The sequence below is a fragment of the Melanotaenia boesemani genome, chromosome 9 (assembly GCF_017639745.1).
Source record: "Melanotaenia boesemani isolate fMelBoe1 chromosome 9, fMelBoe1.pri, whole genome shotgun sequence".
In the NCBI taxonomy this organism is placed as follows: Eukaryota; Metazoa; Chordata; class Actinopteri; order Atheriniformes; family Melanotaeniidae; genus Melanotaenia; species Melanotaenia boesemani.
In genome coordinates this window covers 27,250,990-27,276,069 of record NC_055690.1, presented here as the reverse complement: position 1 = coordinate 27,276,069, position 25,080 = coordinate 27,250,990, and the positions used below count along the sequence as shown (strand labels likewise).

The 25,080-nt window shown below is 38.8% G+C and overlaps 3 protein-coding genes across 4 annotated transcripts; 1 reads left to right on the top strand and 2 right to left on the bottom strand.

Moving 5' to 3' along the window:
- Positions 1 to 2,045: 2,045 nt before the first annotated feature.
- Positions 2,046 to 5,153, bottom strand: tubd1 (tubulin, delta 1). The gene is made up of 8 exons (XM_041995453.1): positions 4,872 to 5,153; positions 4,645 to 4,792; positions 4,285 to 4,501; positions 3,961 to 4,192; positions 3,580 to 3,744; positions 3,352 to 3,468; positions 3,044 to 3,227; positions 2,046 to 2,928 (listed from the first exon to the last, which is right to left on the bottom strand). Exons 1-8 carry the CDS (start codon positions 5,020 to 5,022, stop codon positions 2,820 to 2,822), a joined length of 1,323 nt encoding a protein of 440 aa, XP_041851387.1. The 5' UTR covers positions 5,023 to 5,153; the 3' UTR covers positions 2,046 to 2,819.
- A 1,089-nt stretch (positions 5,154 to 6,242) lies between these two features.
- Positions 6,243 to 14,746, top strand: rps6kb1b (ribosomal protein S6 kinase b, polypeptide 1b). Its single transcript, XM_041995451.1, has 15 exons — positions 6,243 to 6,412; positions 7,556 to 7,599; positions 7,701 to 7,821; positions 7,964 to 8,032; positions 9,724 to 9,871; positions 10,610 to 10,667; positions 11,001 to 11,101; positions 11,202 to 11,292; positions 11,427 to 11,517; positions 11,634 to 11,741; positions 11,869 to 11,931; positions 12,647 to 12,724; positions 12,944 to 13,051; positions 13,253 to 13,365; positions 13,476 to 14,746. Exons 1-15 carry the CDS (start codon positions 6,344 to 6,346, stop codon positions 13,708 to 13,710), a joined length of 1,497 nt encoding a protein of 498 aa, XP_041851385.1. The 5' UTR covers positions 6,243 to 6,343; the 3' UTR covers positions 13,711 to 14,746.
- Positions 14,744 to 20,931, bottom strand: slc33a1 (solute carrier family 33 member 1). Of its 2 annotated transcripts, XM_041995446.1 has the most exons (10): positions 20,851 to 20,931; positions 20,711 to 20,727; positions 19,837 to 20,294; positions 19,570 to 19,723; positions 19,289 to 19,484; positions 18,981 to 19,180; positions 18,658 to 18,842; positions 18,453 to 18,570; positions 17,303 to 17,518; positions 14,744 to 17,224 (listed from the first exon to the last, which is right to left on the bottom strand). In XM_041995446.1, the coding sequence occupies exons 3-10, from the start codon at positions 20,250 to 20,252 to the stop codon at positions 17,057 to 17,059; spliced, it is 1,653 nt and encodes a 550-aa protein (XP_041851380.1). In that variant the 5' UTR covers positions 20,253 to 20,294; positions 20,711 to 20,727; positions 20,851 to 20,931; the 3' UTR covers positions 14,744 to 17,056. The 2 variants fall into 2 exon arrangements, with proteins under 2 accessions (XP_041851380.1, XP_041851382.1); XM_041995448.1 differs by lacking the exon at positions 20,711 to 20,727.
- Positions 20,932 to 25,080: the final 4,149 nt, after the last annotated feature.

Here is a 25,080-nt window from a genome sequence, read left to right as displayed (position 1 = left end):
TCCATGCTCCCAAAACTGTGCTGCTGGAAGACACAGCAAACCTTCTTGCCAGAGCATGGATTGATGTGCCATCCTGGATGAGCTGCACTACCTGAGCAACTTCTGTGGGCTGCAGACACCACCTCATGTCACCCCTAGTGGTGAGGGCACTGGCTAAATGCAAACATGACCAAAAATCTGGCAGAGAGGATGAGGATAGGGGAATGGTCTGTGGATCATTCCTTTTTTTTTCCTTTGCTGCATAGCTTTTAACAGTGCTCAGCCTCAGGGTACAACTTTGTTTTGATGATGTGAGGAAATAGGATCATACCATTTTTTGAAAACAGTAAGGTGGGCAGATTAATACCATTTGCTTGAGTTTGGTTCTGTTCTGTTTTGTTTGCAGTTTTTAGTTCATTTGTGCAATAAAAAATGTTTGATTCAAATATTAAACAAAATTAATAATGGTTTTGTAACTGAATTAATGCATAAAATAAGGCCATTATAAGGCTTCTCATAAAAACACTGAACACAAATCAGTTTTCAAAACACAAACCATTCATTTTGCAAAGTTAAGGTAAAATAAAGGACTACAAAAGATCTTAAATTAAGAGCTCTTTGGGAGTCAAAAGAGCCAGTTCTTCTTTGGGGACTGAGCCAAAAGAGCCAGCTCTCTGAAAAGAACTGAAATTCCAATGTTTTATAAGGATTGTTTTGCTAATTGCCTCTCATTTCCACCTGTTGTGTGTTCTATTTGTACAACAGCAGGTAAAATTGATTGACAGTCAGTGTTACTTCCTAACTGGACGAGTCAATATCCCAGAAGTGTGACTTTGTGTTACATGATAATGATTATGTGTTCCCTTTAATTTTTTGAGAAGCATATGATAGGCATGAGTGCCCACTAACTTTTTGGTGGTGGTGCTGGGGTTTAGTTGACAGCACCACATGTTGATGTGTCATTGGACAAGAATTTGAACCCTAAAATGCTCCCTTTGGAAACGACTTCCAGACAGATCTACTATTTAGCACAGCAGTTGAGTGTGAATGGATAAGCTGAAACTATGCCAGTCAATTTAACTGCAGCATGTTCAGTGTTTTCACAGGTCCGTCCTGTTGTTCTTCTACCATGCATTACAAAGCTAGGACAACAATGTGACATAAATAGATAGCTTGGTGGACCTAGCTAAGTCAACTATGCTTGCACAGATCCTTTGCTTTGTAACCTGTCAAAATTAGCCCAGACTTCAAGCGCAACAAGCTTAATCTGTTTTACTCTAAAAATAATTTCACAAAGTTAACAGTAATAGCCTTGAAATTAGCAATTAACCTCATGAAGAAACAAAATAATAATTATAAGTGGGGTGATTTCCTCATTAGTCTACCTTTTTGCTTACAGAAGCACTGCCCCCTGCTGGCTGGAAGGCATTTTTGCATTGGCTTTATTATTGGACCAGGTGGCATTATCTAAAGCAGGGGTGTCCAAGTCCGGTCCTCAAGATCTTCCATCCTGCAACTTTTAGATGCAACCCTTCTCCAACACAGCTGAATCAAATGACTAGCTAGTTACCAGGCATCTGCAGAGCTGAAAGACATGCAGATGACATTTGATTCAAGTGTGTTAGAGAAGGGTTGCATCTAAAAGTTGCAGGATGGTTGATCTCGAGGACCGGACTTGGGCACCCCTGATCTAAAGTATTTCCTGTTGATACAATACCGTTAGTTTATAGTACTTTTTCATTGACACTGATATTAGATACTTTTTGCCCCTTAAAGGAAAATCACGATTGTACAGTATGCATTAATCTCGTTATTGCAAGGGCAGTATGAAATATAAATAAAACTCAAGAATATCAATATTTGAAAGGAATGCTTTTAAAACATTAACAAATTAAACAAAACTAAGATTAAAAATGTTTAAAATCATAAAATTAAACTACAGATTAATATGAATATTCGCATTCATTAAATGGGAAATAAAAAATATAATATGTAATAGTAATTTAACAAATATAAATAAAACAGCATTAAACAACATCTGATAGGCTGCCATGATCATGTGACACAGAAGGAATAGACAGTGGTTGGGCTATGCAGGCAATTTTATTGCCTAAAATTATCAGAAGTGAAAACAAATGGCATGTTTTGTATCAGCAGAGTGGTATTTCTATATTAAAAAAGGTATTAAATCCATATTTTGACTGGCTGATATCAAAGTATCCACTCCAGAGTATCGATATGCCCATCCCTAGCAACATCTGTCATTTATAGACGGGCAAGTTTCATGTAATTTAACACTTTCAGTTTAGTTTATTGATACTGTGAATAAACAAGGCTAAAGTGATGTCTAAAATATTTTTTTTTTAATACCTATTTATGAAAGCGACTAAAACATAAAGAAAACAAAACATTATTAGTTAAATATGTGGAGGAGAGTGCAATGAAGATTAGGCAGCACCAGTTTGGTTTCTTCCTCTGGGTAAATATTCTGCTGCTTTTAGTGTCTTTTAGCGTTTCGCAGCTTGAGTAAAATGCTGGGGGTTTGTTTTTGTGGTGATAGTTTGTGTCAAACACATAAATGTTTGACATCATAATCTAAACATGTTTTATTAACTGGACTTTAAAACCATTTAATAGACATTTATCTCTTTGCTGTCAAAAATGTTCCATGAAATTGGCGATATTAGAGAGATATATGTAGGCAAATGAAATGATGATAATGAAATGGCTTAAGCTTTTTGTCTTTAACTAGCACATGTCCTCATGGTGATATTGGTGTGTAGAAGTTGTTTCTATCTCTCAGGACGTGTCTATATTCAGTCCATTAGTCCATGGTCGTGCTAGCACTGGAGTTGACTATAGCTAGAGATGACCTGCTCGAGAGATGTAAAACTGTCCAGGAAGTCCTCCTCCGAGATGCCAAACTTAATATACTGATGGATGTAGGCCCTGTAACATGAAAAAAAAACTAATTTTAATTCAGGAAATGACTAAGTGACTTCACAATTCCTACACAGTTTGGACCCATTTTTCCCAAGAAATAATACTTATGGTACTGACTCACCTGGAGGCAAACATATTCCACGCCTTTCTCACCATGTCATCTAAGGGTCTGAGCAGAGCCTGACTATTACTGACCAGCGTGGCAGACTTCTCATACTTATTAAAGGGAACTGGAGATTTCCATGCGGTGAAAGCTTCTTCTGATGAAAGCCAGGGGGTATAGATGGATGGGTCTTCAAAGCTGCCTGAGGATGAGAAGAGAACTCACAGCTATGGTTTGACATTTGTACAGCAACATTCAGACTTGCAAAAATAGATTATCTCCTCCACGATTGTCAATTTATTGTCATTAAAGACAACCCCTCTGACCCGTCTCTGCGCTGTAAACATCTTTCCCTCTCAGTATGAGCAGGTTGGCCAGTGATGTGTTGAAGCTGCTTCCTGTCCTCCCAGAAACTGCAGGTGGACGCACCTGCCAGTCTATACCTGAAACGGACAAACAAGCTTTCAAGGCACAAACCCACTTGATTGTTGCTGTATTATCCAGACATGATAGGCTAAACTTAAACCGGTCAAGTTGGTTTTAACTAAACATGCCTTCTTCCATCTTGCTGTTGGAGATCAGCATCTGTCGTAGGTGTTTGAGCAACCCCGTCCAGCTGAATGTGCTGTAGGCTATGGAGGAACTAGGCATCTGAGGGATAGTGCACACACTCAACAGCTTGTACTCCGGATGGCAAGCAAGAGCACTCACCAGTTCACCTGAGAAAAGTTACAGAACATTCTTGCAACCTTCTTGATATCTGCATTTTTGCAGAGTTTCGACAGTTTCAGTGGGATTTACTGCAAGTCAGGACTTAGTTCTGGGCAGTCAAATTCATAAACCTTTATTGTGCTTCTAAAAAAAACCCAAAAAAAAACAGACTTTCACCAAATCATTATGTCCAGGATATGTGTGTGCATGGTGGGATTTCTCACCAAGAGGATTTCTGCTGTAGTTTCCATGGGAATCTGGGGTGAGTGCAGGCTGCAGTACACTGCCCAGCTGGTGAGCGATAACCCTGTTGATGTCACTGAAAGAGATTTGTTTGATCTTGAGCAGCTGACTGCAGATCCTGTGCAATGTGTCGTTCTCATGTACCATGATGGCATCAGAGAGCTGGTAGAGATGTGCCAGCGTCAACACTGAGTTATAGTTCTGGACAATCACCTGAAAGAAAAAGTTAGGGGGGAAAAAAAGATGTCAATTAAGCAAAGACAGACTTTAAAGACAAGTCAGGTGCTGATACTGAGTCTCCATACCTCCCCGGTCCCATACGGCCAAGTGAGGTGGTTGAGGATGAACGATGCTGGGTAGATGTCTCTTAGACACTCTGTAATATATGTACCAACCCCGGACCCCGTTCCCCCAGCAACACTCATCATGGCTATGAGACCTGCCAATCTGTCACAGCGTTCTACCTCCTTCCTCACAAGTTCCTCCACCAGATCTTTGTGATGTGGACCATGGACACAATACCTTGATGGACACAACCAAAGTGTTATCAGCTTTCCTCCCTGTAAGTCTAAACTGAAATTACTTCCTACAACATTTTTTATTGATAAACTACAGTCAGAACAGTCCATCAGAGGATATAAGGGTTAATATCTTTCTTTCCTTACCCATTAGCCCAATTGTTTCCCGAACCTTGCTTTTGACTTAAGTGCGAGTTTTCTCCGTATCTCCACCTACCAGACCTCGCAGCCTTGGTCATGCTGTGGTTGATCACTTTGGGCTCCATGTCTATTAGCACCGCTCTGGCCTCAAGGTCTGGTGTACAGAAATGCACAATCGGTCAACATGAGCAAAGAGAAATCCGATTTATTTATATCCTGAAAAGGCGTCTTACCTCCCTGCGTAGTTTGGTGGAAGAAGCGCTCACAGCTGGCTGTGCTGTATGTTTTCCTTTGGCCCTCCTGAGCATCACCACATACGATGTCAAAGAGTTCCTGACCCACCTGATTACCGCACTGACCGAGCTGAACTGTTACTACAGACATTGCAAATCGACGGCAGACGTTCACATTAGAGTGCAGAAGCACACCAGAGTGACCCAAGAGTAAACCGAAGCACAACGTGTTTAGTTTCAGTGTTTTTGTTCCGTTCAGAAACAGCGCTCAAGCGCCGCTGCTGATGCCGTAACAGGAAGTTGAAAGTGACACTTCCGACCAAACCTTTTATAGAAAATTAAAAATAAATTCAGTTTTATTTATATTATTGGAAAATTATACGATTAGAAAATCTACATAGGGTTATTTATAGACTGCTATTTAATGACACAATTGTATTTTAACATTAAATCACTATATGTTTGTATATGTTTGTATATGTTTGCTGTATGCTCATGTGCGCCCACAAGATTAGTTTTTGCGAAATCATGACTGAAAAAATAAAACCTTTTTCTTTTTAATACTGGTGTAACAGTTGTAACTTATACGGACTAAAAAAGTAAACACGTACAAATTCCTAGTTTCCTAGTTTGATTTTAATATTAGACCTATATATATTTGTGTGACTTTACTGTACCTGGATTATAATGAACTCAGACTTCAAAAAGGTATTTTCAAGACTGTGCTCGTCTTGCAGGGAAATGTTCTCTATCACACATATTTTGATGAAACACCAGCTGGGTCATTTTTTGGTAAGTGTGTTTCCTGAACTTGTAAAAGTGTTTCACTTAAGTTGCTTTGACGTTGGTAAAAGTGTTTCAGCAATTTATTCAGAACTTGTGTTCTTTCTGTAAGCAATATGTTTTGTAGTTGCACATGTAAGTTTGCATCTAAAGATTGTAAAAGTGTTTCACGTTTCATACAGTTGTTTTTTCTGAAATGTAAAGTTGTTTAGTCCTTGATAAAGTGTTTCAGCATTGTACTTTTGGTACTTTTGTTTTGTAAAGGAAAATATGGTTTCTATAATGTAAATGTGCGTCACGACAATGTAATTCCCAGCCACCATATCTATCTATCTATCTATCTATCTATCTATCTATCTATCTATCTATCTATCTCTCTCTCTCTCTCTCTCTCTCTCTCTCTCTCTCTCTCTCTCTATATATATATATATATATATGTATATATATATATATATATACATATATATATATATACTTATCATACTTTAGACGTTTATAGTGGAGACAGTTATGACTGAATCTGTTTATGAGACAATAAACCCGGTTTCCGCCCCCTTTTTTGTAAAGGGCCGTAATGCGCGTGCTCAGTGTAGTAGCCGGTTATGGCGGCCGAGAGTATTTGTCCATGAGGTGGGGGACGCCTGCTGCCCTAACAGTCTGTGACAGAGCGATTCGAGCGACTCGCTGCCATGGCCGGAGTGTTTGATATTGATTTGGACCAACCGGAGGAAAACGTCTCCGATGATGAAAATGAGGAGGTACTTGAACAGAAGCTGTTAAACGCAACTGCGAGAGCTGTCACAGCAGAAACTCTTTACGCACGGTAGCTAGCTGTTAGCCTGGTAGCATGTCAGCTACCACCACAGGCCTGCTCCTGCCTGCAACCAGAGCTGTCAGGCCTTTGCAAACAGGTGCATAGCAATGGCTAATACCATTAACCTGACAGATATCATCACAGAACTGTCATTTGTTCTGTTTTACTTTTACGATCACCATTAGCTGCTAATGAACTGCATGCCCCGTTCATGCCATCACGTCTCAAAACCACCGCTGTCATGCTGGAGTTGTGCAAACCATCCTTACTTGGCCAAAGGTGCTGCAGTGATAAATGTGGCTCCATGTGCAACACTTTATCTTGGCAAGATGTGACAGTGGGACTGTGTGGGGTAAAAGCTGAGGGACCCTCTGCATTGGTTAATGCTAAGATGTAAAAAGCATCTTCTCCGTCTTGCTACAAATGTCCAGAGCATGAATGAACAAGTTTTAAATAATGTCTCATATGTGTTTATGCCCATGTCAAAGTCTGCATATGTGCAACGAATCCTTCAGTACTTGCAGCAGTAATAGTACAGCAAGTACTGACTGAATGGAGTCAGTACAGCTGTGATCAGCACACACAGGGCTGGGTCAGACTACTTTGAAATGTAAACAGTTATTAATCACAGATTACATGTTGTAATGTGTATTGGATTATTACAAAGTCAGACGTAGAAAATATTGTACTAAAAAAAGGTGTGCAGCTACAAAATTTATCAATTTGTGTTCCATTAACTCTCATTACATTTGCCACCTAATTATTATTGTCCAAGCCAGCACACATGTATATTTGGGGCTGAATGTGGTTAAATATCATGCATTAGGTGATTTTTAAGTAGTTTAAGCCAGGATGTCTATTGCGTCACATCAGTTCTTGTTTGTAAGAATCACTTTTTTGTTGTGTGAAAATTCACCTTTTATGGGACAGCATTTATAACACTAAAGTTATTATTTTAACTATTTGTTTTTATTTATTATAATCAGACAATTACGAGGTCATTTGCTGCACAGAAGCCAAATAAATTATATAAATGACAACAATTTAATGGTTCTTATTGTGGTCTGTTTTCCACTTCCTCTGTCAGGCTCAGATCAATGATATCATGGAGCAGTGCAGTGGATTTGAATTGTAAGTATTCACATGTTTGTGGTGATGTTTGAGCATTTTATATTAAAAGAAAACCAAAAATAAGAGACTTGCCATAACACTAAAATCCTGTTTCATGGCAGTAACATGGATGACTGCGAGAAGATTGAGATCTCTGAGGACAACGTCAATCAGGGGACAGAGAACATCCGGCCGGAGTGCTTTGAGCTGCTGCGGGTCCTGGGGAAGGGCGGTTATGGAAAGGTATGAAGTGCAATAAAAAATTTTCCTGCCAACAGACACAAAATGGATTATTTTTTTGTCTATATAACATGAAGTCAAGCCATACTTCTTCCAAATTCCCACTTTGATTATTCTAAATAAGTAAATCTCTTTCCTTGTTCAGGTTTTCCAAGTTCGAAAAGTTGTTGGAGGCGCATCAGGCAAAATATTTGCCATGAAAGTTTTAAAAAAGGTACTATTTTTTTTCTTTTGCTAACTTCAAAACAACCAAGTTCTTAGTGATAAACAGCTGTCATCAGTTTATGTCATTGAACATGTGGCATGTTATTACAAATAAAACATTATGGTGCTTCTGTCTGCAAATATTGGTTGTGTCGCTGAAGCCAGTGGTGGGGTAAGATTTCACTGCTAGCTGGTAGATTGCCATCTGCATTGCTCTGCTGCAGCCTTGGTACTTTAAAACACTTTGCCTCAGCCCATTAGATTCAGCTTGATGACGGCTGCCTCTGCATGATTGACTGGCATGACAGCAGTGACATAATAAGGACCTGCTAGATTTCAGTGATTGTTTTTTATTGCTAAGCTTGAATCAGTATGCATTTATACTAAGCTATGCACAGCCTTGGTAGAATGGATAGAAGCCAGGGCTCATGTTTAGGGTATGAAATAAGTCTAGATTTGCCCAGAAATATCAATGACAAATACTGCACTCATGTCAGTTTGTTAGCATAATTTCCCAAGTCATATTTTGGCTAAATTGTGATTATATGTCTAATTGTACTCTCCTAATATTGCTGATTGACTGTGCATCACTGCCTGTAACTCCTTAAAATATGACTTCGGCAATAATGCTACAAGGCTAATGAAATGTCTTTAAGTGAGGAAATAATTCTTTCTGCAGGTCTCGGAGTTGCAGAATTGTCCTAACTTATTCAATGCTACAAGAATATAGACATGCACCAGGAAAATATGCATTCCCAAAGCTTTACCATGTAAAATCTGATTTGATATAAGGCTTTTTAATGAGCAGATGAAAGTTAAAAGATTTTTTTCCCAAATAAGAGAAAATCAGAGCAAACTTCTTTAATACCTTTAAGACTATTATAGCCATTTGCTTCATCTTGGTGTCTAAGGGTGTGTTTCCAAGGTCAAGGATTCTAAATAAGATGTGGCATCTATCCTGATGATGGAAATATATAGTGATATTAGCTTGACGTGTACATAAGAGTGTTGGCATGGGGCTGGTAACTGGGTGGGCTGCTTTGCCCAGGTGAGTGACTCAGTGGCTTGGCGGAGGTCTGCTTCTAGTTTATAAATGGCATTTTGTTTTTCCTGCTTCACATGTTCTGTAAGTTTCCCTCTCAGTGCTTCAGATGTGTTGAATGTTGTAGTGAACTGATCATCATGAATTTGCCTTTCTATGACTCATTGCTCACTTTGCGCTGTATGTGTTTATGTGGTTGAGGTGGGGGCAGTAAAGGAAGCACAAGACTCTTTTAGGAATGAGAATGGGGGAAATAAAAAAGCATAAATTCTAGTTAGCCTGTTTCCACAGCTAGAATCTGCTGAGGCAACATTGTTGTTGGCACGCTGCCCTTTAGCTGTTGGACAGAAGTGTTTAGTAAACAGAAGTTAAACCGGCAGCAGAGAAGACAGGGTGTGAAAAGCTGGAGGATCAGAATATCTTGTCTTTGGTTGTAAACCTTTGTGTTGCATTTATTTAATTAAAAAAAAGTTATTTGATCTGCTGAATGTAATCATTAATTTATAGTTACAATGAAATATCCAATACTCATCATTTTGTATTTTTCCATCATAATTCAATTCAGATGTTGTTCAGTGAAACAGTTTCTCACTGAGCAGCTCGTTGGGTGTTGATCTGCCGGTTTTTCTGAACTAATGCCGATTCCTTTTTGTTATCAGGCTATGATTGTACGCAATGCTAAGGACACAGCTCACACAAAGGCAGAGAGGAACATCCTGGAGGAAGTGAAGCATCCCTTCATTGTGGATCTTATCTACGCCTTCCAGACGGGAGGAAAACTGTATCTCATCTTGGAGTACCTAAGTGGTCAGTGCAGTCATAAAACCATACTGCATGTGCACCTGATACACTGCAGGACCATTGCAGAGGACGCATTGTGCGGTTTGCAGTTTCTCTGTCTGTTAGTGTTTATATAACCTTTTTTTGCATGCAAAAGGTCTGCAAAGTTCTAAAGTCCACAACAAAAGGACTTATACTTTCCCACAGAAGTTTGTCATCCCTAATGACAACACATTTAAAACGGGATGATCAGCTGCCTGCTCCGTTTTTGACTGGACAGCTGCTCAGAGCAGGCTCAGCCTTTTTAAAGGGGGGGGGCTTAAAAAGACAGTAGCTAAAATTAAGCATTTCAGGGAGAAGGTAAGAAGAGGAGCTCAAGCAATCCATAGTATGAGAAAAGTGATGTTAAACTTTTATAACTTAAACTTTATCATATATAAGTTAATATGGGCACTTTAATGTAAACTTACAACCTCAGTTATTAGATAAAGTTCTTATTTCAAAACAAGTTTAGCTTAAAGTGTTATATTGTTATTTTTCACATACAAATACAGTCACTGTGTGGTAATAATTCCTCACCTCTTTTCGATAAGCACAAGAAAAGCATAAGAAGAAGTTGTAAAACACATCATGGTTTTTGGTTTCAGATGTTAAATGTGCTGCATATTGTGATTCATGCTGTCAGCTTTTATTGTTCTTATTACTTTCACCTAACATCAGCACGATGACATCATTGTTAGCATATTTATGTGTTTACCTGTGCAGGAGGAGAACTTTTTATGCAGCTGGAGAGGGAGGGCATCTTCATGGAAGACACGGCCTGGTGAGCAACGTTTAGTTTGCTACTTTTTAAGTAACAATGCCATCATTTCTAACAAATTACCTTGTAAAATTCTTATTTGTCATCAGTTGTGCCTGAACATTTCAAACATAGCTGTTAACTGATGTACAGTGATATATAATGAATACAGACGGTCTTTCAGACTGTAAAATATACCTCGTTCTTGTATTGGATGAGAAACGGCTCTGAATGAATTAATGTGGTAAACTGACAGCAAATATACTGTAATAGTACCAAATGCATTAATATAAAATTGGTGGATCCTCAAGTAAATACAAGTAGCATGAAGCTGATTGTATTTATCTTTTTATCCAGTTTTTACCTGGCAGAGATCTCCATGGCTCTGGGTCACTTGCACCAGAAGGGCATCATCTACCGAGACCTAAAACCTGAAAACATCATGCTCAACAGTCAAGGTGAAACTGAGGAGATCTGTTTTTATCTCTAGTTGTATAAGATCAAGGAGAAGGTAAAAGAATTATGATTCTGTTTAAAAAGGTTTAATTTTCCTTTCAGGTCATGTAAAACTGACCGACTTCGGTCTGTGCAAAGAATCCATTCATGATGGGACGGTCACACACACTTTCTGTGGAACCATCGAATATATGTAAGTAAGGCTGTTTGATTTTTCTTTTTTCTTTCTTATCCCCTGCTTCTGATGTGGTGACACTTAACATTTCACCTTTAATAAACACACTCATACTTTTTGCTAAATAAATAAATGGACTTTCTCTGTTCCAGGGCTCCAGAGATCTTGATGAGAAGTGGGCACAACAGAGCAGTGGACTGGTGGAGTCTGGGAGCTCTGATGTACGACATGCTCACAGGAGCGGTCAGTTAAAAATTTATTACCTTAAAAAGCACTCTGCTTCACACTTTATTATTGTGCTGCTATAAAATATGAATAAAAATGTACAACTTTAGAGTAACGCTCTTCTCTAATTGTAGCCACCATTCACTGGTGAGAACCGAAAAAAGACCATCGACAAGATCTTGAAATGCAAGCTCAACCTCCCGCCTTACCTCACACAAGAAGCCAGAGATCTCCTGAAACGGGTATTCACTGTTTTTTTTTTTTGTCTTTTTTTTCTTTTCTTTTCCAAAGCTCACATTAGTTGAAAGTGCTTTTCAATATGGTATGTGATGTCTGTATTCTCTTAATGTTTGACTGCTGCTTGTACAGTTGCTGAAGAGAAATGCCTCATCACGGCTGGGAGCAGGAGCAGGAGACGCCACAGAAGTGCAGGTGAGAGTTAGCAGGAGGCTAAATAACAGATAAAAAAAATAAAACCAAGCAAAACACACCAACTCTGCCACTAAACACTGAGTTGTGATAGATGCAGAAGTTATAAAATCAAAACATTTCTTAGATGGTAAAAAGTTTTGCAAATTACCAGAGTTGAAGCTACAAATCTGTACTGACGCTTCTTCTCCTGATGGTAGCAGGCATGCAGGGCTTAAAGTATCCCGGCACCGTGCCGGATCTCCGGCTTTTCACTATGATTCAGGGGAAAAAAACTTTTATTTATGGGTATAGTGGTTGAGACTCTGAATTGTAGAAAATGAATTGAACAATGTTAAAGTCGGAAATTACACATATTCATCTTCGAAAATAAGCAGAACTTGCTGCTGCAAATGTTTTGGGTGTTCAGCAAATAGTGACAATAAACCACACTTCGTTTTCTAGTTAACCTGTCGCGTGAACATTATCTCCGAGTGGTCTTGAACGCAGCATCCAAGCAGATGGTTGTTTCACCGAAATCAGATTTTTAAAAAAATGGAGAGTAAATTCATGAAGCCAGAGAAAGACGTCCTAATTGACAACGGCCTTAGAACCAAATGGCGCTGGGCATGGATAGAAGAAGGGGTGGAGGCGGCAAGCTTTTTGGGAGCTGGTGCCAGAAACTAAGAGCTGCATGTCATGGCTGCATGTCTCTCATGCTCTGTTTGGTCTCTAATAGGCTCACCCTTTCTTTCGGCACATCAACTGGGAGGATTTGTTGGCTCGGAAAGTGGAGCCTCCCTTCAAGCCCATTTTGGTAAGTATAGCTAGAAGCCTTTTGAATTGGCCATCATTTGCAGAATTGGGTGAGAAACGTTCACAAGTAATGGCTCATTAGTGGCTAAAGTTCAAGTTTCGGGAATGGAACCTGCGTCTTCTCCTGTTTCAGACTGTCTCCTGTTTATCTTGTCGGCCGAGGCACCTACTCATGTTGCTTTACCCCTTTATCTGGGTTTCTTTTCTTCTGTCTTTGTAGCAATCAGCAGATGATGTGAGTCAGTTTGATTCAAAGTTCACCAGTCAGACACCAGTCGACAGCCCTGATGATTCGACCCTCAGTGAGAGCGCTAATCAAGCCTTCCTGGTAATGTCTCGCTGTATCTTCCTCAATTTTTTTTTGTTTTTTGTTAGTAATGATTATGTTTTATCCCCTCGGTACTGAAAGGGAACAAATTGGCGTCTTGATAGCTGCCCTTCGTTAATAAATCAGATGACAATAATTCATCTGAAAGGATGTTTGATTGCAAGTATTAGATGTGGATTTTTTTCCCCACCTTCCCCTCAGGGTTTCACATATGTTGCTCCATCAGTCCTGGAAAATATTAAAGAAAGATTTTCATACGAGCCTAAAATCCGCTCACCTCGACGGATCACAGGCAGCCCAAGAACAGCTCTCAGGTATGTCGGCCAGTCTGCAGCCGGTGCTTCAGAAACACGATGTTCTGGGTCACAGTGTCATTCAGTAAGACTTGTTAAGCTTTAAACAGCCCCCATGCCTCTCTCTACAGCCCAGGCTGGTCCCGTAGCCCTCTCCTCCCCGGCGTAGGACCAAGCGTCCTCCAGTCTCCTCAGGACCAGGCGATGGAATTGTCCATCCCAGAGCAGATGGACATCACAAGCAGCTCTGAGGCCTCAGCACCTCTACCCATCCGTCAGCCTACCGGGATAAACCTGGCTCAGATGAAGCAGCAAACCTACCCTGTCGTAGCCAAACGGCCCGAGCATCTACGTATGAACCTATGACCCATGACTCCTTTTTTTTTTTTTTCTTTGGTTCTTTGATATTTTTTAAAAAAAACAAAGAAAAATGGTATGGATGCTAGAGACAATGAAAATCCAAAATTGCACATCTGCACATGTAAACTGTCACTACATGGAGTTTGTGCGTGCATCTGGCACTCCCGCGTGCTACAGTTACCTGCTACACTTCTCCTCGGACACTTCAGGTCTCTTCTGACCTGGAAAACAAAGGCAATCATCACACAGTATGCTTCTGACTGAAAGTAGTGAGTCTGGTGTGCTGCCAGATGTCCAAAAATGGTTTGTGCTGAACGGCAGTAAGGAAATTTTGTAAAAGATTCTTCTTTGATTATACAAAGCTCTCTGGCTCCGAAAGAAATTAAATGGATTATTTAGAATTAGTTTTAAAAAGTGAAAGAACGTATTGTGTCGGACAGACGAGCAGAGGCTCTGTTATTGCCGAGTATACCTTTCTTTTACAAAGTCTTACACAGCGGATGTATTAACTCTGGTATACATCAGCTATGAATCAGAGCCTGAATTAAATTTGAAAAAATAGTCTACTTTTTCCATTCTTTCAGTGTCATGGAGGACTTGTGAAACACTTTTAGACGTTGGATCCATACACTTTCACCAGGTGTTCTACACAATGGGATGCATCACTGGATCATAACTCAGCTTGATGTAACATAAGTTTCACTCACTAGTCAATCACTACCCACAAAAAACTGATCTCAGTGCTGCTTACTCTCATCTGGCTTCCCAGGAGGAACTGGGCCTCAGCAATTATGACTTGACTGTTGTCCGACCTCTAGTGTGGAGTCATGTCTTGAGACTAGCACCAGTTGATCTGATCTGTCTACAGGTCTTGGGTTTAAATCTCCAAAGAATTAGCATCAGCATTAACTTGTTCAGGAGGGAAATTTTAGAACTCCAGAAATGCAAAGAAAATTACTAATAAGACATTTAAAGTGGATTTTGTCTTTTGTGCGTGATCTTTTTCCGAAGCGTAAGAGAAAACATCCAGAGACCTCAGTAGTGCTGATGTTTTTAATTGCAAACATTTCAGATCTCCGTATTACATCATTCTTACTGTACTTTTTCCTTATGCAGTTATTACAAACAATATGTGCAAATTAAAAAAGTAAAAACATTTAAAAATCAAAAGGATTACAAGTAATCACAACGTCATGCTGCTGATCTCAGCAGTTTACCAGCTCCTCTTAAAGGCCTGTTCAGCAGACTACAGTGAATTGAAAACTCAGTCTCCAATATTGATACAAACTACTGTAATGCTGTAATGCTAAAGAAACAGTGGCAGTGGCCTATAATGAAAGAAGTTTTTGCAGTTTTGCCATACACGTGAAATATCCCGTGAACATCACATGGACTTTTTTTAGCAGAGTTGAAATATACAGTCTGAAGGAAACTTGTTTCTAGAAGAAGAATCGTTGATAAGAAACCAAGAGACACAAATCAAATGTTTGATCAGAAAGAGATCTTATCCAACCAATGACTTGTACACTTGACAAAGCAGCAGGATTTGGAGAAAAATACTGTAACATTCAGTTCGATGCACAGTATGAAAACACCAGCGGAGCATGATGCTGGTCTAAGATCTGAATCATCGCTGGCAAGTAATTCTGTTTATTGCTAGCGGGCAAGTATTGAAACCCCAAATCCACGTGCTACTTGTACTATAGGCTTAAAAAGCCAAAACAAACAAAAAAAAAAATCTGGAATATATCTAGTCTGGGAATTCTGGTAAATATCAAGCAATTAAACTCATTACAGCCACAGCTGCCCATTTCTCCCTGATGGCTGGTGTTGATTGATCAAGTAGGAATCTGCAAAGACATCCTTGAGCGACACTAAAACTTTAGACTACATACAGTGAGGAAAATAAGTATTTAAATTTCAGACCCCTCCATGATTTCTAAGTGGGAGTACTTGCAAAATAGCAGGGTGTTCAAATACGTATTTTCCTCACTGTACATGTTAAATCCATCCTGTTTTTATGTGCTGTAATGCCTATTAGTATTCAAAATGTGGAGCTATAATGCATCTAGGAAACTGGAGAATACTGGCCAAACTCAAAGGGAATTAGGCCAATCTGACTTCTGCGAGGTAAGCAAATAAAAATCTACTGAATATGCTAAATTAAACCATCTCAGAAAATATGACTGCCCCATAATGCCTTGAAAACCAAGAGCGCCCCAAAATTTTAAGTGGTCCTTTGGAGAAAAAAAACATTAAATAAAAAGGAAAACATTGGTTGCTGTGGCAAAGTAACATTTCAAGCCTATTTATTAATTTAAATGACAACCTTTATGTTAAGTGTAAATCAAATTCTTCATATGGAATGCACACTTCAGATGTATAGAGAGAAATATTTGGGATAAATGGTAGATAAATATTCATCAAAATTACTTCATTGTTAACTTAGTGATGTTCCCAGCCTTTGTTACTACAGCTCAGGATAGATGATGGAATTTAACTTTTTCAGACAACTTTGAAAAAGCAAAAAGGCACAAATTAACTCTGGAGAGAACTTATTTATCTAATCACTTCTAAAGAACATTGGCTCCAATTGGAGTCGAACATTAATGAAAGATGTCCTTCACACTGGGTTTACCCCTGTTTAATTATGAAGTGGACCGAGTTAAACTGCATCAGGTCTGACATTTACAAGAATAGCACCCTCATGTGCAAACTGTCTGGATTACTGCATCTGTATGTTTTGCCAGTCATTTCCCAAAAAGTACTTGTCTCGTGTTGGTTAAAAATACCACGACAGCCTTAAGTGCTGAGTTGACAAACTATTTCGCAATATTTTTTTTTAAACATATTAGGATTTTAAATGTCAAGAAGTCCTGTCTGCAGTATTACTTTGTAATCCAAGCAAGTCAAAAATGACTTGAGCATCCTCCCTGACCCAGTTCTGGTTTGGTTGAGCTGTTTTAAGCAGCAAAACATGTTCTGGAAAACTAAAAAACAAACATTTCTATTCAAAATATTTATATATCTTATATTCTTAACCAAATTGACCAGTTTCTTTTTTTTTTCCAGGTTTTCAGTAGTACACTAATCACTTTAATCATTACAGAAGTAATGATCTCTACTTTTAAAGGAAACAAGAAAGCTGGCTTTTTTTTATAAGTATGCACTTTAAAGTGACATGTCTGAGGGTAAATATCTTGAGCTTAGCAGCTTAAGCAGGACCAGAGCGACCAGACAGATGGAGATGAAATTACAGAAGGTCCAGCAGTTGGCTGTTTTGGAGCACAATGTGCAGGTGCAGTGCACTGACAAGTGTCCGTAGTACAGATTGTAGTCATGTGAAGTGAGGTCACTGGTTTGCTCTGCATCTCCATGCCGCAGGGCTCTGCTCCTGCAGCCGCTTCATTTTCTTCCCTAACCACACCCACCAGGTTAAACCGATCACAACACACACCACAGACTCCACGTAGTAGCCGTCCAGGGTTGTCACGCATATGCCGCCTTCCTTCACACACAGCTGGAGATGAAAACATGAACCAAAGGTAAGTTCAGAAGGTAGATATTGTTGAGTTTCACCCCCTCTTTTATCACTTACCCCTGCCTCAACTGAAGAGCCACAGCTCTGTCCGGCCGCCCCTTGGCATTCCTTAGAGGTCAAGGGATCAACCATCCACAGCGCCAGTGTGGAGGGCCAGTTTCCTCCGAGGTTCGTGACTGTGTTCAGCAGGGTCATGTAGGTCCCGCCTATGAGGGGGTCGCTCACTTTGGCATGGAAGGCCATGCAGGCCACATACATGCTGTACAGCGCCACCTGGAGGAAAAAAAAACAGATACTCAAATACTTCTCCACTCCAATGTTATATTTTTCCATTTGCAGTTTCAGGAGTCCATTGTATGCTCATTTACAGTTTCAGAATTTGATTCAACATAAATAAAAAAAAAGGCAAAGGCACACAATTTCGTTCATTCTCCTCTGGCACCCCTTGTCATCTCTGAAACACTCCATTTTACCTTCCCTTCCTTCTCTAAGGCTACAACAGAAAGGCCTTGTCTGATCTGATTATACTGTCTGAAAGGATGCAGTGTGGAGACTGTTCATTCATTCTCTGTTCATTCAGTATATGCCAAACTAGCCACTAGCTAAGTATTACACAAATGTGTCAAGTGTAGACACGTGAAAGAAGGGAAAAGCATGGACCACAAGACATTCAGGCAGTTCAGGAGAAGGATCCACTGTGGGGCAGAATAACTCCATTTGGTTTGGATTTTGTAACTCTGCAGACCTAAACCAGCTTAATGCTTGTTTACATTCTAATTCTAATTCCAAAACAAATATCACTAACAGTGCTTAAAATACAACTTCTCACACTGAAATACTTAAACATAATAAAATGGATAACATGATATTCAAAAGCTCTTGTTGAACAGCAATATCCAGAGGCTAAGACAGTAGATTAGTGAGGTTAGAATAAAACAATAAAACCCTCATTACTCTAAGCCTCATATTTCCAAACAAGACAGCAACAAATACCTAACAAACACCTGTCTAGCTTCCCTTGTGTCTTAGACAGCGTAATCTATTTATGCATAGAGTAGGACATCATTAACCCTTTTTGTCCAATGGAGCCTGGTGTTTCTGTTGTTAAAATCCTATCACTTGTAAAATGGATGGTATATTTAGAACTAAAAGAGGAAAATTTTGTTTATATAAATGAGCCTAAAGGACAAGCAAAGAAATGCCAAACCTGGTGCAATGCATAGCTGAGCAGCACTAAGGCATAGTAGTAAACTGGGAAACCTCCTTCTTGTTTCAGACTGGGGGTCCACCATACCAGTAGAGCATACTCGAGTCCTATAAGCAACCTACAAAACACAAGAAAGCCCTGTTAGACTGTAGCTTACCAAGTATTTACACCGTGTAGGTGGATTTGTCTGTGGGCCAGTTTAGACCTGAAAGGGAATGCTTTGTAGAAGACATCCAGAGGGCGGGGCCCTGCTGTATATTTGCTAATGACCACTGGGAGAAGGATCTGCAGAGGCACCATGGGCACTGCCAGCAATGCCAACTGCTCCTTGGGAACTCCAGCCTCCACCAGCTTCAGACCTGTGACTGCATCTGCTGCACAAAAACCAATCTGAAACAAACAAGTCACAGAAGAAGACACAAGTTGATGTGTTTTCACTTGGGCTGCCCACCTTTACAGCTAAAGCAACACCATTAAAGTTATAGTTTCAAAGTTAAACCACACATCGATCTAATAGTAGTTATTTACTTTGGCTGTGAGAAGCAGAACACAAAATGTGAAGACTGTGGGCATTTTGACAATAGAAAACAGCAACTTGTAGGTTTCCATGACTCCTTGTGTTTCTTCAGGGACTCTTCTCTTCCCTCTGCCATGTTCATTTTCCCTTTTAAAGATGGCTACTAGAGTGGTGGAAACCAAGAACACCATTCCCCAAAAGAACAAGAAATCTGCAGAAAAAAAGAACAAAATCAAAACAAGCAAAAGTTACACTTTACCTGCTGATTATAAAAATTTGAAACCTTAAAAAAATTTGGTAGGCCATGATTAGAAAATACCTGGCAAAGTTACAATGCCCGAGTCTTTGGGCTCTATTCTGAGGTATTTGTTACAAAAATCAGCAGACTCCAGAGCCAGAAAAAGCACATTTCCCAGGAAGTATCCAGCTGTTTGGCCAACAGAGTTGCATGTGGATGCATAGCCCACATTTTCTCTGGATAACATAGTCAAGGCCCAGCCATCCACAGCTATGTCCTTACACACAGAAAGGGTACAAAGAGGACATGAGTGATTGTCTTCTTGAATATGTGCTTGAACATCTGTGTTTATTAATGACTACCTGTGTGGCTGCCAGGAAGGCAAGCATGAAGAAGACTGCAGTGAGCGTCACCACATCCGCTCCTCCCTCACTCTGCAGCAGTGAATTGACCTTCACAGAAAGGTAGAGCATGAAGAGGCCCAGCAGATACTGTGTGGGCACCAGCCATGACTTTCTGCAGAAACAGGTGAAAGATGGGCAATTAGGGAAATGATTCACATTGCAGAGAGAAAGAAAAAGAGGAGAGGCAAAAATGTCCATATAAATGGAAATCAGTTGTTCTCTTACCTTCTACCAAACCTGCTGAAATACAGAGCGTCTACAAGGGGTGCCCAGAAAAGCTTCAGACTAAATGGCCAGAAGACAAAGCTGAAGAAAGCTTGGTCTTTGTAGCTAACATTTTTACTCTGTAAGATCAAGGGGATGCTGCCAGCCAGTCCAAGAGGAATCCCCTGCAGCACATAGAGGAACAGAAGAAGCGACACATTTCCTAGCTCACCACGAATCCCAGGCCGGACTCTGCGATGCCACCTGTCCTCAGAGTCTGACCCTCTGATGAGACCGACTCCCTCCTCGTCTACCTCTGGCTCAGAGGAGCTTATCTCTCCCCTGTCCATGTCCCTTGAGTTATCAGGTGGGACGGTAGCACCTGCTAGCTTCCTCTGCCGTCCATTCTTGTGTGTGGTCAAATTCGAGGGCTCCATGATGGAGCTATGGGCATCAAACCTGCTGTGCCCTCAGCAAATCTACAGAGAGAGAAAATGCACACCCATTTAACAACCTAACAGATTCTTTAAAATGATATCTTTGAACCTATTATGAGTGATTTTAACTCTTCACTTAAATATGAATTTTGACTTGTAATAGTATTGTCTTGTCCTTCTTAATATGAACTTTTTCATTTTACTTTTTATTTGAACTTTTTAATATGAACTGTAACGCGTATCCGTCGGTCTCTAATAAAGAATGAAACAAACTGGAAAACATAAAAATGTTTACAGCTGTAATCTTATAGTTATTATGTGGTATAAACATTAACGTTAAAAAACGTTAGCTAGCTAGGAAGCTACAACATACATAATATACTGTTGACCATTTCGGAGACACGGAAACGACAAACACAATGAAAAAGAAAAGCTGGAAAAGATGGATTCATGCATACCTGGTGATGACAGCATGCTAAATCAGAAAGTAAAACAAAAATCGCTTAATCACAGAGCCAATTAACAGCAAATTTATCAATTTATTCAGTCGAAAGTCTGCTTCATCTTAACAGACAAAAAACATGTAAAATTTCACTACCGTTTGATATAACACAGGTGACATCGGCGGACATCAACATAAGAGAGTCAGGAAGTGCGGCATGTGCAGCACGTAAATTCGTCCGGCTGCTTCGACTGACGTGTCAAAACATAACTGTAAAGTGTTCCGCCTTAGAGGATGTTAAAATAAATAAATAAATAAATAAATAAATAAATAAATAAATAAATAAATAAATAAATAAATAAATAAATAAATAAATAAATAAATAAATAAAAACAGTTCATTTTAAACTAAACTATATTTCTGCCACAAACCCGGTAACAACAACACAAGTCTAAAATTTTACTGGTGGAACTTAAATATTCCTGTATTAATAGACACACTGACAACTGCTGATCAAATTACATACTCCCAAAACATAAACTTCAAGTGTACTGTGTGTGTTTTTTACTCAGTGAGGGATTTTTTTTTAAGTTTTGATCCAGTGTTTTAAAATCAAAGATCACATGGCGTCTTACTATATTACATTATTTACAAATTCTTATTTATATGAATGTGAATTAGATCATCATTAAGATGGCTGTTTTTATGTTTTTTAAATATCAGTAATGACATCAGCCAATGTTTGTGGGACCCATGTGCGTTATAAATAATTTGAAGAATTGGACTCATATGGGAATGTTCACAGACTGTTCACAATTTATTATACTGACTATGGATACTAGAGTTGTAATTAGATAGATGTGCATTGAAACATTGATTCATTTATCAATGATCCAAAAGCATCAATCCAAATAGATCATGGGGTCCTGGGTCATGCACTCTGCTTGGCCAATGTCAGCTGGGGCCACTGACAATAGTCTCTGGCCCCTTGGGGGCCTGTACTCTGCGGCTGCAGCTGGGTCCTTCGTCTACAGTCTTCCGGGTGGGTATGCGATTTTTCCTGTGGTGGGCTGGCTGGTCTTAGGGCTTCTTAGTCTTCTTTTGATCCTTGGAGGGGGTGCAGATGCACTTGTACAATCACACTCATCAGTGAACACAATATATTTTTCACATTCACTAACACACATGCATACAGCTACTGTCTCCTGTCTACTGTAGGTTTAATCAGCAATGACTACAGTTGTGTTTTGTGCTCTTGTTGCTGGTGTTGTTACTTATATTCTCAGTTTGTCTTCTTGTTGGTGCTCCCGATGATAGTACACTTTTGCTTTGTTTAACAACGGAAATTTCATGACAAACATACCTGACTCCAAAGGTGTGGTATGGTGGGAGAATAAAGTCAGACTGCACCATCTTGATTATTTTAACTAATTCTAAAAATATTTTGTTTGAGACTTTCAATAGGAGTAAAGTTTACACTATAACCTTTAAGCCGTTAGTACCAGATGTCCTGTGAGCAGGACATGAAAAATAAATTTGTATTTTACTCTTCCAAGTAACAAAACATGTTATACACCATTGGAAAGCTACGATTCTTAAAATTTGAATGACGCATGTGATTCCAGGCTACAGTCATAAATGTAGATTTAGTAAACACTTGTTTCAGACCAGTCACAAAAGTAATTTATCTTTAAAGGCATACTGTACTCCACTAGCACATGATACTGCAACAGAAATGGACCTGAGGATCCAATAATAGTAACCCACTAAAATAGTTGGTCCACAACAAGTTTTACTCATAAAACACTGTTTTAGGTGGAAACTGAAGGATTCCAAGCGGTCAATGCAATGATTCCCAAACATTTTCTGCAGTGCTCCTTTCCATCGACAAAAATAATGTCAAGCCCCCCAAATCCCACTATCACAAGAACCCCCAATGCTTACATAGAAACACACAAAAAATGTGGCACAAAATAGTCTTTAGCTTTTTTGTTGCTTCTTCATTAATTAAAGTTAAAACCATGTCATCAGCAGAGGAAATTAGTGTGTGTAGTGTGAAGCATTTTAAACCAGGAAACTGCAAACTACTTTAGGTCAGTTGAGCTTTCGATGAGACAGATGCTAGTTTAGTAACCCTATAGTAATTAGTTATTTATTTCTAAAGTAATCAACATGATTTTCACGATTGTTTTATGATAAAAAAATGCCCAAAGTGGGGTTGTAACTAGTTTGGCTTCATGTTGTCAGATGCTGATATTTTAAGACATACAACACACTGTGGTCTGTCTTCATTACCCATCATTGACCATTACCATTACTTGACCATTATCTGGTCAAGCCTAGGTCCAGATATGCCTCATCATAGTCTTTTTTTTTTTTTTTGGTAGTTGAAATGTCTTATATATATATATATGTGTGTGTGTGTGTGTGTGTGTGTATTCCATTTAAATCTCTGACTGAGCTGAGGAATGAAATATGTCAATATTTTGTGATACGATATGAATGGAAGTATTAAATCGACATCTACTATTATCTCGTATCAATTGCTGGCTCATGCATTTTATCATATAAATCAAAATTCTATTATGTCAGAATTTGTGATATCAGCAAACATTAACCCATAAAGGCCTGATCCATGAAAAAATGGTAAGAAAAGTCCAATTTTTTAAATATGAGGTCTTTATTTGGCCCTTTAACAAAATGTAACAAAAAAATTAACATTTTTTGGGGGGGATATCTACCATTTATTACCATGTGATAGTTTAAAAATATTGTAATGTGGTTTTCTGCTTCTGGGTATCTATTATGGGACAGAAGACGAGTATCAGATTGTGTTTAACAGGATTTTAAGCAAAGTTTGAACCATAAATTGAAGCAAAATGTCTCAGAAACTGTATGCGACAAATATGTCACGTCAGGCTCTTATGGGTTGAATAATTATCCACTGAATATCATATCATGCTTAAACTGGTTTGGTATCTGTGGGCGATCCTATTACGGACTCTTTTGTCAGTCCATTTTAACATACACTATACTCACAAAAAGCTATGGATATTCAGTTTTTTGTATAACATAATGTACCTAAATTTCATCTTTAGTGAACCTAATTTAACATTTTCTAAACTTCTGAATGCACATGTACAACTGTTCAATGATCAAGTACTTATTGTAAAGTTGTTCTCTAACCGGATAATTAACTGCATTAAAGAAAAGGTGTGTGAGCCATAAATCAGCTGAACCATAAATCGACCACTAAATGTACTGGTTCAGTGACAGCTTGTATTTAAACAGTCCTCTTCATCATACTCTTCACATTTGGACATTATCAGACTAAGACAACACCTAACACATGACAAGTTATTGAGACGTTAACATTTTATGTTGTGGTATACCCACCACTGTTATTAGTTTTTGATTTTAATAAATTGTTGATTTGAAGGAATTACCATTGCATAATTCTACTTAAATGTCATATATTAATATCATATCTGTGTAGCAGAAACTTTTTACATAATATTTACCAGAAAGTTAAAAATCCCCAACCTTTCTGAGTAGTGTATGGGCTCCTCATACAAATGTTTTTGTCTACTAAACAGTTTAACACAGTGGACATAGAGAAATGTAGTTTTAAGGTGTTTTTTTTTTTTTTTTTGTATATAAAGACACAAAATGGTATCTGGAAAACTAATATATGGTAAGAGATTTCTTTTAATCAAAGTTTGGTGTTGCTTGAAAATATGTCTAAAATTCTCCGTTGTTCTCAATAATGAGGATACCTGACTGTTCAGTGATTAAATCCCAAGTACTCAGCAGGACTTTTTGATCCCAGAGATAAATCCAAACATTCAGAGCAATCAATCCCAAACTGTACAAAGGCATGAACTCTGAATATCTACCAGAAAGTACAAATGAAATCAAAATAAATAACCATATTTAAAGTAAAAGATCTAAAAGAAATCCCAATGACACTTCCTTCTTGATCAAAAGATCTCCTGGTTAAAGCCATGATGCACCCATGACCCCACATTCAATTTAGAGGTAATGAATAACAGCACGCTCTGCCTTGTGGACACTGTGAGTGCATGTGAAGCTGCTTATCCCCACAGTGGGCATGTGATAACAGACAGGCATGTTTGAGTATGACTGCATGTGATAAGACAGACACTATGATGCTCCAGTCATAACTATGTGTTAAGATATCTGTGTCAGTCAATAAGAAAGTATCCTAAAAAACGGAAATACATCTTTTCAACACATTTCAAGTCATGAGTCTGTTATCTAGCATACCACTGACTTAACAAACTTATTTGTATACAAATAAGTTTCTGTTTTTAGTTTTATTTCTCTTGTATGTTATCTGAGAAACTTATAATATCTATGAATTAT

Bases quoted from the DNA above. Each gene is read 5' to 3' on its own strand.
- tubd1 (XM_041995453.1), bottom strand. From the start codon at position 5,022: ATGTCTGTAGTAACAGTTCAGCTCGGTCAGTGCGGTAATCAGGTGGGT. The intron at 4,793-4,871 runs GTAAGACGCCTT...TCTGTACACCAG, and splicing joins CCACCAAACTACGCAGGGAG to ACCTTGAGGCCAGAGCGGTG. The intron at 2,929-3,043 runs GTGAGTCAGTAC...TTCATGTTACAG, and splicing joins TGGAATATGTTTGCCTCCAG to GGCCTACATCCATCAGTATA.
- rps6kb1b (XM_041995451.1), top strand. From the start codon at position 6,344: ATGGCCGGAGTGTTTGATATTGATTTGGACCAACCGGAGGAAAACGTC. The intron at 12,725-12,943 runs GTAAGTATAGCT...CTGTCTTTGTAG, and splicing joins CTCCCTTCAAGCCCATTTTG to CAATCAGCAGATGATGTGAG. The intron at 13,052-13,252 runs GTAATGTCTCGC...CCTTCCCCTCAG, and splicing joins GCGCTAATCAAGCCTTCCTG to GGTTTCACATATGTTGCTCC.
- slc33a1 (XM_041995446.1), bottom strand. From the start codon at position 20,252: ATGGAGCCCTCGAATTTGACCACACACAAGAATGGACGGCAGAGGAAG. The intron at 19,724-19,836 runs GTAAGAGAACAA...CTGTTTCTGCAG, and splicing joins TTCAGCAGGTTTGGTAGAAG to AAAGTCATGGCTGGTGCCCA. The intron at 17,225-17,302 runs GTAAGTGATAAA...TTTCATCTCCAG, and splicing joins GCTCTTCAGTTGAGGCAGGG to CTGTGTGTGAAGGAAGGCGG.